General features: G+C 38.8%; 1 protein-coding gene across 3 annotated transcripts in view; it reads left to right on the forward strand.

Moving 5' to 3' along the window:
* Positions 1-19818, forward strand: part of LOC121328588 (tyrosine-protein phosphatase non-receptor type 11-like) — a 52731-nt gene that overhangs the window by 14315 nt on the left and 18598 nt on the right. For all 3 annotated transcript variants that reach the window (XM_041273375.1, XM_041273376.1, XM_041273377.1), the window contains exon 2: positions 9330-9452. In XM_041273375.1, the coding sequence (XP_041129309.1) occupies positions 9330-9452 (123 nt within the window). The remainder of the gene's footprint in view (positions 1-9329; positions 9453-19818) is intronic.

The following is a 19818-nucleotide window of genomic DNA, read 5'->3' on the forward strand; positions in this document are numbered from 1 at the left end:
GGGGGACCGACTTATACACCGTTTTTACGGTATATTGTGCTACTCTTAATATCTGCAACATTTCAATAAAGTACAGCAGCACTACAGCAACTTCCTTCCTTCCTTGTCAATCTCCCAGTTTCATTTATTTCCCAATGTTAAGCAGGGTGAAAATCAGTTGTATGGCTGATAAATGTGATCGATTTTTAATGGTGTTATCAGGACTATCTCCCATTGACTTCCATTATATTCTGGCCTGGACTTGTCAATGGTGATATTAACAGGAGTGGTAATAAGCAGGATTGGCTGTTTGTTACCTAATAGTTATAATAAAGACACTCTAGTTTCCACGTTATTACTACATTGTTGTTTGTTAACTGAAACTGTTACAGTTTGCAGTGCTCTACAATAAGTGGCTTTCAAACCTAAGAAAAGCCAGTCACACACTGTTTGCTTATTTACAACTATAAGATGCCCTTATGAAAGCACAGCAGCGTGTAATAAAACATGTAATATATAAACTATAAACTAATATAAATAAACTATGGTAAATGTACAGTATGACAACAGGGAAAAACATGGTCAAACTAAAAATACTGCAGTAAACTTTTACAAGGGTGCATTCACTAAGCAAAATAGAAAATTCAGGTAAAGTTGGAATATAAAAGCAAAGTTGATGCTTACCATTTGAAACTGATAGAGGAGGAAACGTTTGTGTCTGCAGTTACACTTTTACTCAAAGCTGTAACTTGTGATACTGCTCTGACAAACAAGTTTGTTGGTGTACGGATATTCTGTGAAAATGAAAAAAATATCAAAACTTCCTTTAAATTTTGAATAAGCTGGAAAACAAAGGTAATGTATACCATATTGCAGTACAAAATTGTCTCTCAGGAGTCAAATCAACTATATTCTTAATTAGGGTTAGGGCAGTGGCTCAAAGAGAACGTTTCATGTGTTTGAAAGCATTTAGTACAGTTTTACATGGGTCTTTCTGTTTGATTTAGAAGTGTAGACGAATGATAGACTAGAACTGTACAGTAATGGACCAGTTTAACCAGCTCTTCAACCAGAAACAAGCCTCCTGAACCAGCATGACCAGATAGAAACCAGCAAAGCATCAGTTTTGAGCAGTGCTGGTCACTGCTGCAATTTCCCTTGAGGAATACTTATGCCATGCTAAATGAAGCGTTGCCCATGCCTGTCTACTTAAGTGCGGTGAGTTTCATTTGAAATCTCTCTCTCTCTGATATTCCACATGACTGTGTACACTCATTATCACTCTGCTCAGAAGCAGCTGTCATTGCTACACCCATAAAATCCCCAAAGTAGAGGACACATTACGCTGGTAATTAGGCTGTGAGAGGGTGTATTAATAATGCAGTTGTTCCAACTAAATATATGTTTTTTTCCCCAAAACACCCAAAGTACATTTCTGTTTTAAAATGTACAGAAGAAAACGTAATTTCAGAACTGTCGCCACCATGAGCACTGCTATTACAGTACTTTATTTTGAAACACGTGCGTTCCAGTCAGATCACTTGATTCACTTTATTTTCTAATCTGCTGTGTTGTAGCTAACGTGATGCAGAAGGTCATGGCTGTTACTGCTAGGGATCCCTAAAAGAGAATTCTAATACGAGATATATAGAGAAGTTTGGTTTGTTCCATTATATTAGCACAGGTTATGACAGCACTAGGTTGCCCCAATAATGCCAGGGCGTGCGATTTGACTCATTCTGGAGAGACCATGTCACTTGGTTCTTGCCGGGTGATGTTTTACAGGGTTCATTTATATTAGCAGACCACGATATGAAGTTTGCCATGCAAGTGTTCTCCCAACATTCAGGTTTGCCTATGATGAGAAGGGCTGTCATTTTGGCACTGCATATCAAGTTGTGATTGAAAAATATACCGTAATAGGCATATGCAAGGTAAGCTGTGTAGATTAACTAACGCTATTCAAAGCTTTGTCAAACATTTTAGCGTGAAGGGTGTTTTCTGTCCAAAGTGCTTTTTAGTACTTTTATAAAATTAAGAATAAAGTGCTTATATAGAATAGCACATATATAATAATCTTAAAACATGCACAATACATTCTCAACACGATGATCGAGGTAGGCACCTGGAACAGGGTACCTCATGTGAAAAATACCATGGTGCCTGGGTATTATTTTAGGTCAAAACTCACATCCAGTAACCCTCTTTTTCTCTCAGGGTCTCTTAAATTATCTTGCTTTCACATTACAAGACCAGAAAGTTAATTGCTGGAAGCTGACAGCTCCACGATCACGTTCTGTTAAACAGTTAATAACTCCTAACCGGTCGGGACAAAGAGATCCAGAAGAACTGCGTCTCTGTTTTACTCCAGTTGCAAACCGCTGTTTGTATCTGAGGGTGGGCCTCTGCTCACTGTTGCAGATGTCTTATTCCCTTTTTTTTCTTTTGAAATTTACTGTTTAAATACTGTAATGTCGTATCCCTATCTGAAATGCAATCTCTGCTCCAATTCATTTTTTTAATTTTTTATTTTTTTTTGGCTTGACCATAATAGCTTTTAGTTGGTGGCTAAATATTAGGCCTTAAATTTAATTTGAACTTCTACATTTTTAGATTTTTCAATATTTTTTTTTATTGTATTAGAAAGCAAACGGATGCAATAAATATTAATGCTCGTTCCTGATACATTGATTTGGTTTCTGCGTCTGTCTTCCCCACATTTCAAATAAAGTCTGTGTGGACAACACCGCTGACAGCATACTTCACACAGCACATCACTGCTTCTGTAGTGGAAGATGTCATCTACTTTTTAAAGGAATAGTTCAAGGTTCATTACGTTTTGTAAACTGAACGCAAGCTCTGTAGCACAGAAAGGCTTGGAACATATCTTAAGGTTTCAGCAGCTTACTTCGGAGTTCAGCTGTAACAAAAGCACATTTAATAATGAATTACTATTCATATACAGTAGATAGTTGTTCTGATGGGCCTGCTAGATGTGATTGTTTGGCCAGCAGTCAGTATCACGCATATAAACCAATGCAATACTGATTCTCTTGTGGAATTTTGTTTCAGTAAAATCCCAAACACTTGTTGCGTTAAACGTACGATGATCTTTCCCTCCCCAGTTTAAAAACTCAGTTATACGGGCTCCTGAGTGACGCATCCAGTAAAGGCGCTCTGTGTGGAGTGCAGGATGTGCCCTATAACCTGGAGAGTGCACGTTCGAATCCAGGCTATGTCACAGCCGACCGTGACCGGGGGTTCCTAGGGAGCGGCGCACAACTGGCAGAGCGCCGTCCGGGTAGGGAGGGCATTAGCGACCCCTGTGGCCGATAGGGTGTCTGTGGTTCTACAGTGAAGCCGCCAGATCTGTGTTGTCCTACTCAGTTATAGCATCTCCTTATGCGCCTTCAAAAACCATAAAATAAAGCATGGGCCATTTATGGTATCTTCATTCTAGATGTGTTCACCCATACCTTAAATAATTACTAACTTTGCTCTTAATACAACAATGCTACTAACATCCATGCATGGGGATATGGGCACCATGACTCATCTCTATTGAAACTGAAGCTTCTCTACTATTTTCTGCCGTTAGCTGAATCAGACTTACAGGAAGAAGAATTCTGTACTGTTACCAGAACTGTGAGCATGGTCCCCTTTCTAAATGTTCTGACTACCGCGTCCTTTAATAGAAAAAAAAACAAAAAACACAACATGAATTAATCACACTAGCTTTAACATCTCGCAGACAGAAGGAAGAAAGGGATTCTCATTAAAACGAGCGCAAATACGATACCGAGAAATTATTACCGTAGAAAGAATTTAATCACACTTGCAGTACCTTTTGTTTTTTTAAGCATGAGCCACAGTTATTGTAAGAGTGGTGCTAAAATTTAAAGCTTTTATTTAATTTGGTATAAGAAAAGGACAAAAGTGATGGATAGCCATGGTTTACCCTTTTGACTGCAATTTCTAAAACTTTGCCTCCATAGTCAAACTTAATTCAATAACTTTCTCTCAATTCTCCGCACACAGTGGAGCATTGGGTATCAGGTGTCCACAGTGATCTGTCTGCTGAACCTGTTTTTTATTTGATCATTGATATCATGCTAAGAAGACGTTACCCATTAATACAAGACTTGGTCAGGTATCTATCAGGCAAAGCGCACTGCAGGAGGTACTCAGATTGTCATGCTGTACATCATTCAAAACCTGCCTCTGTTGACATGGATCTCTATTAGCTACAGTATGTGTATCATGGTAGGAAATGGATCTCAAAAAGTAGGAATAGAGCAATGTAATTATAAGTGTGTTTTTGAGGATAAGGAAACAATTATTTCTTATGCTAGTTCTGAAATCCAGTACTGAATGCAGGACTAGTGTGAGCTCCTAACCCAGAACCTCTGATTTTTATTTTTTTTTTAATGCCAGACACCACTTCTTGACCTATAAAGCGGGGTGTGACTCACTGAAGGTTTTTGGGGGCCAATTTGGAGTTAGGCGTTTCTTATGGGTATGTTTGTTTTTCTTTCTGAAAGGCCAGTGGAACTTGGGTATACTCCTCATCTGGCAGCTGTACATCAAACAGTGGCGTTCTTTAGTCACATCTTTCAGTGAGTCACATGTTTAACCCAGAATCTGGCTGTTTTGGTACTCCTTGACTTTTCTTCAACTCTAATTTGCATAGTTACGGTTTTAATCATTTATTTTGCTAGGAACGAGGGGACAAACTTTTTTTTTTTTTTTTTTTGAAAGACTGCAATTTAATTTCAGTGGCTCATTGTTTCTGCTGATTGAGTCACGTTTCCTGGAACAACGAAATAGAGTAGAGCCAGGTATAAAAACAGCTTTCCTTTTTCCCGAAAGTAATGCTTTAAAGTTTAAAACAACAAAAATAACGAAGCCTTTTCAGACAGTGCCTTGTTCCTCCTAGAAACATCTTATAGGAAATGGCACATATCTAGAATAACATAATGAACTGATTGTGTCAGTGCATTGCATAAACTGTAGGGACAGCTTTTCATCAGCACTGACTGATGAAAGCGTATTCCGTCTCGGCTTAATAATGTGTTGTAATGAAACACAGGGCCAGTACTTCCCTTATAAAAGTTTTCCATTGTATAGTGAAAGCAAAGCATAATATAAATACATGATAAACTATGGTAAATGCATAGCACTACATAACCATGGAGAAAGCACTGGAAAAGTGTAAAATTATCATGCAAATTTGACTGTGGTAAACCAGTCTTGTCAGTCTTGCCTCGGGAGCGGCGAAGAAAAGGGCGCATCCTGCACTCCACTTGGAGTGCCTTTAGCAGATGCATCACTCGGTAGCCTCAGAGTAATGGGTTTTTACACACACGTTATAACCTTTCTACAACTTGTCTGGTTTAATATAATCTTCATCAGCATCCTGATGTTTCAGAAATCATAACTTGTTGACCAGTTTGTTTGTTTATACAAACATGTGTTTTTCATGTTCAAAATTGCTTTCAAATTTTTTAAAGAATATTGGAACAATCTTTCATTTTTAAATTAGCTGGAAAACAAAATGACCATAATGTTACAGTAAAGTAATCCCTATACCCCATTTACAGTAAACTTTATAAATTCTGCTATGTGAATGGTCTCTGGTCAATAGTTTGCCACTGCAAGCAGTGTTTCTTTTGAATATTGAAATATTTGTCCCATAGGGCTAGTTTATTTGTTTTAACTCAAAGTCCCTTTTATATTAAAACATTATCTGCCACTGTACATCCATCAAAAACGAATGCTCCTGCTACTTGCAGCAGTGAGGTGATAAAAGACTAGCAATTTTTGAAAGTGCATGTACAGTACTTTTGAAACTGTAAAAATGCTTTTGCAATCAATTTAACACACTGCTACAAGCAGCATGCCGTAATTATTGAAAATACCATCGGCTTACTACATATACAAGGCATTCGTATGATCTTTGGCACAGCAATTTATATCTGACTTATAGTACAAGGCCACATCACAGTAATAACATTTTAATCTGACCACATGTTTTCAAGACCTAATAATGTGACATGGGGTTGGCTTCTTAACTCCTGCAATGTATCAATTCACATTTTTGTAATTAGATTTGTTTCATACAAACATTTGCTTTATACTGCTGGATGTTTATAAGACATTTTGTAGAAGTAGACATTTTAATGTTTTGTATATCATGTTAAAGACAAGTAAAATGCTGCGAGTTATTTGTCAGAACTGTATGCAGTATCATGTACATAGATCTACAGTTACACATTTAAACAGCACATTAAATCTCAATGAAAAGTCAGTATTTTGTTTGTCTATGCCCAATAGAATTGGATGTCTTGTGGCATCAGTATTAAAATATATTACAACAGAATACAACTCTGGATAGACAAGGTAAAAGCATAATCTCAAAGATGTGGGGGAGGGACAAAAATCCTCTATTTGGCGATGCTGAGCACTGTCACTGGGCTAAGCAGATTTGCAGAACACCAATACGTTCTGCATATGATGTCATGGAAATAGACGACCTTGAGTATTTAGAATAAGAGGTAAGATGTAAACCTTTCTAAAATCCCAATACAATATCTATACAAATCTTTACTGTAGCAAAATGGTATGATTTTATTTATTTAGAGCTGGTCTAAATTTGCTGCACAATCCATACTGATACTGGTGAGACGCACCTGTTTCATTTTTTTGTGTGCCCTAGAAAAAAACATTATTGAACAATTAAAACCATAGCCAAGAAATATTTAACAATATAATATATATATTGTTTGAGAAATATTGAGACTGGAAGTCTTTCTCGATGCCATCAGTCATTTAAATGCTTCTCGTCAAAACGCTTGTCAAATAATTGTGTGCTCTAAGTTTCTGCACTACTACCGTTAACCTGTTTTAGAATAAGGAATGAAACAGTTAACAATAAGCAGAAAATAAGCAAAACTAGGGAATGTCTTTTTACTAAGGCTTCTTAATTTGTGCAATACACACATTCCTGGAGGTTGCACAACCATCTGCAATGTTACTCGGTCAATGCAGTATATAGTAACTTCAGTGGACACGCAGTTTATGTTTGGCACTGCAAATAACAAGTAGCATAATGAACTATGAATCAATGCTACTGAAACTTTAAATGGTTGAGAATAAATGCAGTGTTTTGAGCACAGAGTTTGCACTCGTTCAACTTGTAACTGTGTTTGTACAAGGAGTTTGCTAGTGATTTCCAGTACAGTAAGAAGTTGTCCTCTGCTTCACTTATCAGCTAGATTGATAAGAGGGAGTGTGCGTTTCTGGTGCAGCTACAAACTGGTATCTTGAAGCCTGCAGAGCCAGCCTTCGTACACAAGACCTTTTGAGAAGTATAAATATATTCAACCTTATCTCGGAAGCAGACGTTGGAAATATGTCTTACTGGCGCAGATAGCAAGAGTTATTAATTGTATAACAGTGGCCTTGGGACTTTGACTTCTAAAATGTGAATTATGACTCTGTGATGTCATCTTAAATGAATTATGACTTTTTGGACAGGCCCAGATTCAGTTTTAGTACTACCCATATATCTTATTGAGTGCATGTAACCTTATAAAGCTGTAAATAACAGTTTCTATATGTTTTTAGGGCTAGCCTACCGTATGTCTGCCAAAAACTGAACAAACAGTTTGCAATAATCTTTCTTCATGCATACCTGTGGAGAAAAAAGAACCCTGGGACTATCATCACACAGTTTGTATTGCATGTCTAACCCTTTGTGGTCCTATGTTGGATGAGGTCTGACATTACAATTTTCCCGTTCCAGTCCGATATCATCAAAAAGATGTTAAGCACAGGTCTCTAGTCGTTTTTTCCCCCGGAAAAAGCATAGAAAACCTTTCAATGCCCGAGAGAGCTGGGAGAAGCTGAAACAAAAAAAAAAAAAGGGGACGGATCTGAGCAAAACACATAGTCCCTGCACCGGAGATAACACGAACACAAAGGAGATAGCTGCTTCTGCATCCGGCGCTCAAAGAATATCACAGACATTTGAAGCGCTTCTTGAGATGTTATATTAATAAAATAATGACTTGGATCACATTGTTGGGGAGTTTAGTGATAAAACGAGTGATCAGGAGGGGATTTATAAGTGTTGACGACTATGAAGAGGTATGTGAAATACAGCGAACAAGGGGTGGGGCTTGGCTGGAGATGCAGTACTGAGTGTCCTGTTGATATGCAGGGCCTTTTAAACCTGTTTTGCTGTGAATAAAAATTTAAACACTTTAAATTGGACCTGGCATGCCTGATAGCCGCTGAATATTTGGACAGCAAAGGGTTAAAGTAGGTGGTGCTGGGAATTTCAATACATTGTTGATCAGTATTGTTCTCTCACCATTGTGGTTTTGGGGTGGCTTCATGTACAGACGTTGAAGCCTATCATTCATAGTCCATCGTGACCCCTGGACCTGTGTGTTTCAGCCGGGCCTTCCCAGCCCACTCCGTAGCGTGATGTCGGTGGCATGAAGTGGAACATTAGAAACCAGGAGATGGAAAATCTGGTTAGCCACAGCCGCGCTGCGAGAACGAGCAGAGCAGTCCCATGGTTTATCTGTGCTGCCTCTTTGTGCTTGAACTGATGAAATGTGGTTAATTTTCACATGAAGCAGATACTCATCAGTGTGACTGTTATCCGGCATTGTGTTATTTATACATTGTGTGTCTGTATTGCCTTCTGATCAGCATTTTTGGATATTTTCCTTGAAATACTTTTTTTTAGAGCTATACCAACCCTGTTTTTGGTTTTATTTCAAATAGAGTTGGACTGGAACAGGCTTGTGCCATGGGGGATAAATGTACATATGTTTGTACTAAACTACAAACATTTTCTGCTTGTCATCCTCCAGTTCAAAATGGCAGATGATACACTTATTTGCATTAAAAGATCCACTCTCGAGTAAGGATGGAAATAATACTCCTATTGCCTAGCAGTTTCACCCATTCCAGGTTTTACTAAGTTCTTGATTAGCTACAGTGTGTATAGGCACAGTGATAAGCCCAGGTGCGTCTTATTAAACTTGTAGTAAAACCAGGAATGGCGAAAACTGCTATGCATTAGGAGTCTTGTTTCCATCCAAGTCCACAGTCAAAGATGCGCTTTAGAAATGTAAAGCAACATGTATATCTTCAGTGTAAGTTTCTTCAACAGACGCAACGCATTTTGGTTACAGAATTGATATATCCTAGATTTTTCTTTTCATGCCTTTTAAAATGCAAGTGAGTGAAAACTGAAGCCAGATGGTTGGCCGATGAGTGGGCGCGGGTATTCTTCTGGGGCTGTTTGTTTAAAGGGTTCTTTGTCTTTTGTGTAGGTGGTTTCACCCCAACATCACCGGGATTGAGGCTGAACAGCTGCTCTTGACCAGAGGGGTTCATGGGAGCTTCCTTGCCCGGCCAAGCAAAAGTAACCCTGGAGACTTCACTCTCTCTGTGAGGTAAACAAAACAAGCGACCTTGTTATAGCCTCATGTTTAACACCCACAAATGTGTTCCCTTTTTTGAGGGATTGGGGTCATTTCCATGCAGTCATGAACTACAGAAGGTTCTATCACAGGGCTTCCAAAACCCGATCCCCAGGGAGTGTCATCTTGTTTTCGTTTCAAGTGAGCTCTTAATTACGTAACTAAACCTGTAATTGAACTAATTAGCTCAATTAGACCTTTTTTATTGTTTTCAGCTCTTAAACAGTTGGAGATTCCACGTTAACTATAACATTTTATAAGTGACTTAAAATCTGCAGGTTTTTAGGAGCTGAAAACAATTAAAAAGGAGTGATTTAAGCTAAGTATTAGTTCAATTAAGGGTTTTCTTAAGTACTTAGGAGCTCAGTTGGAACAAAAAACAGAAGATACAGTGGTCCCGAGGACCGGGTTTGGGAAATCATGTTCTGTCATGTATTTCCAAAGAGATCCAGTGATTGTCTTTAGGTGTTGGATCGACAGCCACTACTGGGCAATCTGCATTGGTCAAACCCAGCTCAAATGTCACCCATCTCACCTACAAACAAATTATCAGGGACTTTCCTGAGTCATGTAGGCTGAAGTGTGAAGAATGTGGGTGTGGGACACTGTTCTGTCTGACCAGTTTCTGGTGTGACTAAAATGTTCACTGCTCACCAGGCCCTGCCCCTTACAGTAGGAATGATTCAAACAAGAGGCTGTATCTGGGACTCTGATACTGCTTCATGCTCAGAGAAAAAGAGGTTAGTGACTGCACTTGAACTAGTACTACATGTAGAAGGAGAAGCAGAAAGTCTTCTAAGTGGATACAGTCCGGGCAGGGTTAAGGTTGTTACTGTATACTATCAAGAGAGACGGCTGTCACCAAGTACACTTGTTTATCCTCTAGTAGTAGCTTTGCACTTTCCTTTCTACAGGTGCTGGATTTCCATTTGAAATCAGTTATGTGCTGATTCAGCTCTGGGTCTTGACGTGAATCAGCCATTCTGTGGCGGGCTATGCTGTGAATCAATAGGCACCTTTGTGAAGTCTGGTTATCCAAACTTCTGTTATCGTGGGTAACAGGGATTGCAATACCAGTGAATGTGATTGGCAGTTCACTTTGTTATATAATATACTGTACAATCTTCTTTGGTTTATTGTTGCATTTGGGGTTATCTGGCTCGGAACCCTGATAGTGTAACCCAAGTCATCAGCAGTGCTGCCTGAGAGAATCTGAGACCAGGTTGTATCATTTCTGAATTGGTACCCTAAGTTTTAAGAATCTCTTTAAGGCTTTCATTAAGTACTTAACCCCCACATGAGTTATAAATATGCAAAACCATATTTCTAACACCAAACACCTCGTGATTAGTTCATCTTGATCTAGAAAAACAATCTGAAATATTAACAGGTATGCGGAAAATGTTTTGAATTAGCATTATGCTTTCGTTATCTCTGATGGGGGGGGGAGTGAATTAGTGATTTGTGGGTTTGTGCGGTTTCGCAAAAGATGTGCATCGTAAAACGACACAGGACGTCTGATCCCTTTATCATTTTCCAGTCTGAAATATCTGATGAAGAAATGCAATGCAGCAGGTTAACATGCTCCTCTACTGTATGCACGGGTTAATGTTGTTGGTCTTTCAGCAGCTATTGCACAGTTTTTTAGAAAGGTGGTCCACCCGCATTTCGTATGATTCTTTTGACGGCTCAAACAGGTCTGGCTGATTTTATATAAGTGTTAAAAAGAAACACAGAAATGAGTTAGTTATTGAAGTTCTTTTTTTATTTTTAAACAAACATTCCTTTTATTTATTTCTTGAAATCCATAACAAATATGCAGCATTACACATTAGTCAAAATTATGACAATTGTATTTAATTATTAAACTTGGATTTTGTTAAAAACTTCATTGTTTCTGTTGATTGCTTGCAAGCAGTACTAAATGTTTTGCCAGCGTGACACACTCTAAGTTGGGAATGCCAGTTTTTGTAACGTTTTTAGTTTATCGTAATGCCAAAGAGGTTCCTTCACTTCTAGGCTTTTTAATTCTTACCATTAAGACTCCATTTGGGAGTTCAGCATTCTAATACTCCACATTAAAGTAACCCTCTGTGCAAAATGATAAGGACTTATGGAGCAGCCAGATTACTGTAAGTAGGGACTTTTGTAGGGTTTATTAATATCTGTATGAGACTGCATAAGTAACCCATAATTTAGTACAGGGATTGTTATTACATTGAAACTGAATAACACCCATTGTAAAACCGCATAATCCTATACTGGGTAGATCACATTTTTTACTTAGGTTCTGTAAAAAGATGTGTTGGCATAGAGCCAGTTTTTGACAATCACTCAATTTTCCAACGTAGCTACGCCTTTATATAGAATTGTCTGTCACCTTTTTAGGTAAATTTCTTGTGAGCCCATCTCCACCCTATGCTAATGTCAGAAACTGTCACACAGGAAAAAAAAAAAAACAACACTGCAGTGGAAAAATGGTCAATGAGAACTGCCTGTACTCAATCTGTCTGAAGTTAGAAATGCCACCAATGTTAAGTAAATGTTTCCATGTATGTGAAATCACAAAAGCAGAAGAGTCATAGACTCTCCTTAGCCGTCTTCTTGTTCTGTAGGTATCAGCAGACACTGCATCCTGTGATCACAGGATATAGACAGCACAAAAACAGCACTGAAATCAGCCCTGTGAAATAGCCTCTTGCAGTGGAAAAGTCTTGTAGCCCTTTTGGTTGCATCATAAGCAGAAATTTAACTGGAAAGCCAATGATAATCTGCGTGTATCAAAAAAAAAATTTTTAATGGTCACCAATAGTGCATGAGAAATCTTGGTATAATAAGCTGGCGAGGAATATTTATACAGTACAGGGTGTGGGCACTTTAATAAAAAAAAAAGCGGCTACACCCTCATTCCTTGATGAAAATCTATCCTATGTACTTTTAATGATGTTTAGAGTCTGAGAGGAAAGGAAACCTTCTACCCATGTATTGTACCGAATTGGCTTCCCAGATATGAAATAGCCAGTAATCTTTGTTCCTCTGTGTATCCCTCCAACTCATCCATCTCTGCCATTGCAGCTACCTCTAGTCTAGCTTCTGTTATTATGGGGGATGCCCAATTGAATCATAGCACTTTAAAGGCAAAACACGTCTGTATGCGAACATATCTCAAATTCTTACCAATAAATCCATTCAATGTATTTATGTTGCCCATAATGGAGTAGGTTGTCAATTTGAGCTGTTTTAAGGAACTCAGCTGCCTGCGCTTTTGAAGCAGGAGATCACCACAGAGGAGAATGTTTTATTGAGTGACGCCTGACATCTATAAGGGGAGGGGAATGACGGAGTAGTGCTTGGAATGCTGTGTGTGTTCTGGGGATGGGATGGGTGGAGCTGATGGAATCTGGCTTGGCTGTCCCTTGGAATGACATAAGAGGCGCAGGCAGTTGGAGTATGAAGAGCTGTTCAGATTTAGTAGCTCATCACGCTCGCCTGGATATTCGCTTTCATGCTGGCACTAATGTAATGGTGTGGCAGGCAGATTTCTCTGTGTAACCCCACACCCGCCCACTCTAGACCGTTATATCAGAAGGGGGATCAAGATCTGGGATCATGCATTTAAGCCTTGATGGAAGTTGTGACATCACAGTGTTCATTTAACCGCAGGGTAGCAGGGTCATTTCAGTGGCTACTAAGACATGCTTCAGCCAATCGAGGATTCTGGATTCTGAAGCTCATTCTGGACATGGCTTTAAATAAGTTGTTGTTTGGTTGTTTATTTGCAGTTGGCAATTCCTTGGAAAAACATTTTGCGCAATCATTCGTTAATTATAGAAATGTGTGGAAAAGTTGTAATTTCCAACGAATGAAGAAACCCAAGCCATGCCTGCTCTGCTCCAATGAAGTGAAAATTATAGGTGTGCTAATGGTTTAAGGACTTTAAACTACAATGTCCTTGTATATTCACAAATACACGTGTAGTACAATTGAAATGCAGTGCCTGCTTATGCTTTGTGACTGAAGTTTTCCTTCTCCATTACGGTTTTGTTGTGGATATTGGTCCTTCTTTCTTTTAACCCGTGGAAAGGGACAGTTGGGTGTTGTGTCGCATGCCTAGCGAGAGGCTTAGTCCCGTTTTGAACTTTTAGCAAACCTGACAGCGAGATTTTCATCAACTATAATTGAAAACCCATTGAAGGAAAATCTTATTACAATCTACACCACTTGACTATTTTCCAAATAAGCTGACACGACAAATCTATAAAACGCTGAAGTGCTAACATGACAAATAGGCCTGTCTTTCATGAAAACTAGTATAAGGTATAATATTGATTACAATACTGTACATTAATAACAACCTTTCGTTCTGTACTACTACTATACTGTCCATGTATGACACATGGTAGTAAAAACAGAAAGCTTTACCATTTACATGTAAGTGTTCTGTGTGCTATATTAAAAATCAGAATATTTCATTACTGTAGACCAACTATGAAATGTTATAGTATTGTTTTCCAAAAAGACATTAAGCAGGGTGGAAATCAGTTATATTGATTGATATTATCCGGAGTACAATAACAAACTGATATAATCAATAGTATGCCTTCATTGATTCCCATTATCTTCTGGTCAGGACATATCACTGTTGTATAATAAGATGAGGTTGACATTAACAAGAGTGATGCAAGGTGGTTTTGTTTGTCTTGTGTGTCATATTTGTAAGCAGTATATTTAGAATCCATGACCAGTATAAACAACCAATACACACATATTGATTATCCCTTTCCTTTACATATGACCAGGAGAGCAGCTAGGGGTAGAATATTGGGTATATTCTAGCCTGTTAAGAAAGCTATGGAGGGATTTACTTAAAGGTTAGCAGGTTTACCCCAAAGACAGACCCGAAGATTAACCCCTATGACAGCTTGGGACAGGTGTCAGGGACAGGAGAATGTGGGCAGGCAGAGTTTGTTTGCATCTCTATAGGGCCTGGCGCTAATGAAATTAGGCCCAGATAGTCAGGTGATGACAGGAAGGGATATCTGTATTTTAAAGAGATGGTTTGGCTTTTCAGGAAAGGGTTTCCAGGAACAGCAGTCTGTCCATGATATCGGAGGTCCCTTCAAAGCCTATTAGACATTATTAAATCACGCTGACGGGTTGAAAGCTACCAGTGTTGCTCAGTTGCATACTCCTCAGCATGTGACCTGCGAATCAAAAGGGGAGCCTTCCTCTTGTTCCGTGGCCTGATTAAGACATGTAATTGTAGATAATTAGTCTGCACCAGCTAGCCTTGGAAGTAGTTTCAACAGATGTTTGTTTTAGTTTTAAAGAGTGTAATAAACATGCCCACTTGCTCTCTGTACCCAAAGAAAACGACGCACAACAAAATATGTAAAATTCTTCAGACACACAGTTTGCAATTCTCACAAGTCAGGCATCATAGGCAAGCTCTTATGTTATGCAGAATAGGATGATCTCTTATCTTTCTGCACCACAGAGTAAAATGATCAGTTCCTCTTCGTTTCGACATTTCACACCTGAATGAAACAGTCAGTATTAGAATGATGCCTGGGATAACCCTGTATTACATCATAAATGCACCTGGGGATGTATTGAATCATTATATTTTTCAAAACTCCATATTGCAATTCAGCTAGACATGGGGGTTCATTAATTCCAATGCTGTACAAAATCCAGGCTTGTCAAGACTCCAGCGATTCTTTTGTTCTTATCAGCAGCAGCAGCACTGAGATGACCGTTGAGTGATCCTCATGGATTTGGAGCAGTGTTTAAGTTGGCAGTATGACGAGACCACACAGCTCCTGACCCATTGCTGTGGCTTGAGAGAAGCTTGTGTAAATTCCAACCAAACCAAGAATCTGCCCACAAAAATCAAGTCCATCTACTGGGTAATCGCCATGGGAATGCGGGCGACCACATTGAAACTGAGCGAGCCCACAGTGAGGGAGGAGGGCAGTTTTGGGTTGGTAGAGACCTTGCATTGTAGAATTGCATTGGTAAAGTATTATTGTTCTTAGTTGTAGTAGTAGCTGGACTATCATTAGTATTTGGGTTATTATGTGTTTTCATTGTTAGACTGATCAATGACTGGAATGTAATCCCTGTATCAGGTCTCATTTTTATTTCGAATGGGTATTGTCAGGATACAGTACCTCAGTGCACCACAGCTTCTAGCAAATGGTGTACTGCATTTCAAAAACTAAACTGCTATAGAATACACTGTACCAAAGTCGACTTGTTCGTAGCTTAGCCTTGCTACTTTGTTTTGAGCTACAGTGTACAGATGCATTTGTGATTATGAATATTTGCATACATTTAAAGAACCTTGTGACAGGGTAGCATCATGGCCCAAGCTGTGACCGGCAGGAAAGAAAGAAAGAGACCCAGAGACAGAAAGCTGCAGTTTAAGAGCTGGTGTGCCCGTTTAACAAAAAAAACCCACAAAAACAGAAAACAAAATAAACAAGGCACGAGGGCCAACATAAAAGGTTCAAACAAAAGAACAAATCTCTTGTAGACTGGGCTAATTAGCCTTCACTACAGTGTTACAAAACAATACAAACAAAGGATTTTGCTTCCTTTTATAGATGTGGCCAGTTCCCAATTAGCATCAATCACCGAACTGGGGAATGGTCACACCTGTGATTGCCTACAGATTTAACCCCATCTCTGCCAACCTTACATTCCCACACACACTATTTACAGCAGCAGGGCTTCTGCCCTGCCACACACCTATAAAGAATAGATATACTGTAAAGCTGCATGTACAGTAGCAGTTAATGCTTATAGTGTGGAGGCTGTGCAATGAGATATGATGCTATATTTGTGCTTATTTAATCTTTGCCATAAGAAAATACCATTATTTTGTTTAATACAGCTTGACTATTGTTTTAAACCTAGAACAATGTTATTTTCCCTGTGTATATAAAAGCTTGGTTAATGTGTTAATCACCATTGACATTAGTCTTGTTAGATAGACATGCATCATTTAGTTCCTAAAAATGTTGTATTTTAACTCTCTTGTAGTGCCTCAGTTAAAACAGGTTTAAATCATGTACTCGCTTGTTTGAAGACAAGCACATACCCAATACAGCACAGTAACTGTTGGTGTCTTTTGTGTTTTTATCCGTCACCTGGGTTCAAATTGCATAGGGGCATCATATGGGCGCTAGCTTTAAAACTGATTTGGATGCCACTGGACAGGCTGGCGTTATTGGGAAGCTTCAGGTTAGTCTCTGCTGGAAGATCCTAGCCTGCCTGCTCATGGTGAGTGAAGATTACCTCCGAGGGAAACAGACTGGATTAACTCTGACAATTATGAAGTCATTTGGAAAGATGCTGATCTCTTCTTGCTTTTTCTGCAGCTATAGCTGTTCGCCTTTCATGTCTGCATGGTCTGTGCTGAGGCCCAATAGACTCGTGGGACCTGATCATTGCATTATCGCTTTTTTTTTTTTTTTTTTTTTGCTTTTTTAAAGCTCAATTTTACAGACAGGGAGCCAAGGCAGAATTGCAGAAACATATCTTTACTTTTAATGACCATTATATAGATAATAATAAATCCCTGGAGCCAAAACAAAGAGCTTTATAATGAGAAAAGTACATTCTATTCTATCTGTTTCAACAGAGGCCTAAGCCCATATTGAGAGAGGAGCAGGGATAAGTGCTGCATAATGCTCTTTTCTTTCCTTTCTTTAAATTCAGCTTAAAGGCTTCTCGAGTGTTCTCTGTGCACAATACCAAGGCTTCTGACTACCCAGTTTTGCATCAATTAGGGACACAAATTTCCATGTACAGTGTTCTTTCACTGGAGAAATAAGGGCAATTTTATAGCATTTACTTTGAAGTGCAGTGCACCATATAGTGCGTATATGGTTCACTACACTTTAACTGAATCTGGCCAATGTAGGAGGACTTGTACCCAATATCTTTGTAAGATGTTAATCCATTCAGTCGCAACTGGTGCTAGGCATTATGTTGTTCAAGTTCATCCCAAACATGCTCAAATGGATTGAGACCTGGGGATTGTGGAGAGTCTGTCATGTTCCTCAAAGCATGTGTGCACTATTCTGGCACGGTGGATGGGTACATTATCATCTTGAAAGCAGCCATTGCCATCAGGGCCAGCATTGTATGGTGAATCCCATTCACAGCGGTGCCTAAATAAAGTACAGCATTTGAGCACCGTTTGTTCGGGCTTCCTGAGTTATCAAAGGACCCGAGGACCCACGACTTTAATAGCGGTTCTATGACACAAGTCCTATTCACAGTGTGGCCTGAGCAAAAAGGCAGGCATAGATTCCCTCCAGTTCCTACCGTATATTCATGGCTTTAAAAAAAAAATATCTATGTATAGTCTCAAGTTTTAATGTGCTGTAGATAATAGTCTTAGGCACTCTGGGCAGCAGTAACAGTTAAAAACTGCGCTGCAATGCCGCTTCAATGGTGCGATTGTACAGTCTCCGGCAAAAAGAACATTGCTTTGGCACAGAGATTCGCAATGAACTAATGCTCTGTAGATAAAATTAGCGAGCAAGGCTCTTGAAATCAAGGGCTTCTGGCAGATAGCACAGCTGTAATTTCAACCCCCCATTGTATTCAGACAAAAGGCACAAATATGGTGTTAATATGATGAAATCGCCAAAGAATGCAGGGCAGAAAGGGTCCTTTCTCTGGACCCTCAGCCTTTGTATCGGAAACCAAAGGGTCAAAAGCCACGATGAGACGAGAGAACTGGAATATAAAGAGCCTGGTCAGTTTAGTTGAGTGAAAAAGGAGGACGTCCAAAAAAAGAAAAAAAAACCCCCAAAGAGTTTTGGTGGGGTCATTCATCTTTGTGATTTAATATTGAAGATCAGCTGGCAGCTATAGATGTCAGTAACCTAGAGTTAAAGATGTATTGTTCAGTGTGAATTTCCCCAGATACAGATCATGTTTCTGCGGAGTCTTGCCTACAGCACAGTGTGTGCGTTGGTTCCAAGATGCACTGACAAGACAACCCAGTGAAGACTGGCATTTAGCACAGTGAACGCCTGCCCAAATACATGTAGGGCAGTGCCATCAATAAAGCTTGTAGTATTAGCTGACAAAACGCTCTAAATGTGAGCAGGTCATTAAAGGGAGGGGACATCTAGATCTTAAAACCCTTATTGTTCCCATTTGCATCGCCCAGGAATCCAGATTCACAAACACTAATGTGCCAATAGCAACACTGACTGGTACATCAGGCCTCCTGCACTGGTATTAATTCCTAAAATTGCATCCTGGAGGTTTACAACCCAGGCGGCTGTTATAGCCACGCATATAATAGCTCTACAGTTTCTCACATGCTCTATCAATTTACAGTAAGGGTTTCCCATAGCAACTGGAAAAAAAAAAAAAGGTTACAAGCCCATACCCAATTGGACAGCTCATTTTCCACTGTGATTTATGACATTACATTAAAATGTATCAAACAGCACATCCATCAGACATTAGGCTCTTAAGGGACTGGGAACACAGCGGACTGACTCTTGAGTAAATGTATAATGCAATTACTGTGTTTGGAATAAATGGAGAATTATTGCTGATAAGGGTTTAGTGTGGTTTTCTGTTTTTTTTTTTTTTTTTTTTTTTTTTTTTTTTTTTTACTGTCTTGCCAACCTAATCAACTCTTCGTTATAGAATTAGTGCAGAAGGTAGCGGAGATAAAATATTTCAACTCCCCATCAATTTAAAAGTAGATAGTTTTGGTTCCTAATTCTACCTACAAACGGCATTGGCTTACAAAATAAAATATCTGATCTGTGTAGGTGTTGGAGCAGAACATGTTTGTAGCTGTGCTTGTAAGTGAAGTTTTGGTTATAAATAAAATTAAGCTTTTTTTTTTTTTTTTTTTTTTTTAAATAGTACATTCAAAATGTGAGCTGACCTTTGTAGAGAACATCTAAATATTTTATCTCTGTGTTTTGTTTGTGGTGATATGAAGCAGCTGTCTTAGCTAGTTCTCTACCCTGTTTGTGGTATTTTATTGCATATACAATAATGATTGTGAATATCTATTAATTTTGTTTATAAGCAGCCTGATGCACGTTGAAATGGACACTGTAAAAAGGTTATGAATTCAAGTTAAATATTATTTGATTGTTTGTACTAGTTACATTTCAACTGAAATTAAGTATATGCACATAAAACAGATAACTAACTTGAATGCTATTGTTGCAGTAGTTACATTTTAAACATTGCAATCATATATATAGAGACACACACTTTTAAAAGGTCCCATGTAAAAGTTTCATGATAGATTTGCAAGGTCATTTAGTGGTTTCCCCCATATATA

Source organism: Polyodon spathula, chromosome 16 (genome assembly GCF_017654505.1).
Source record: "Polyodon spathula isolate WHYD16114869_AA chromosome 16, ASM1765450v1, whole genome shotgun sequence".
Taxonomy (NCBI): Eukaryota; Metazoa; Chordata; class Actinopteri; order Acipenseriformes; family Polyodontidae; genus Polyodon; species Polyodon spathula.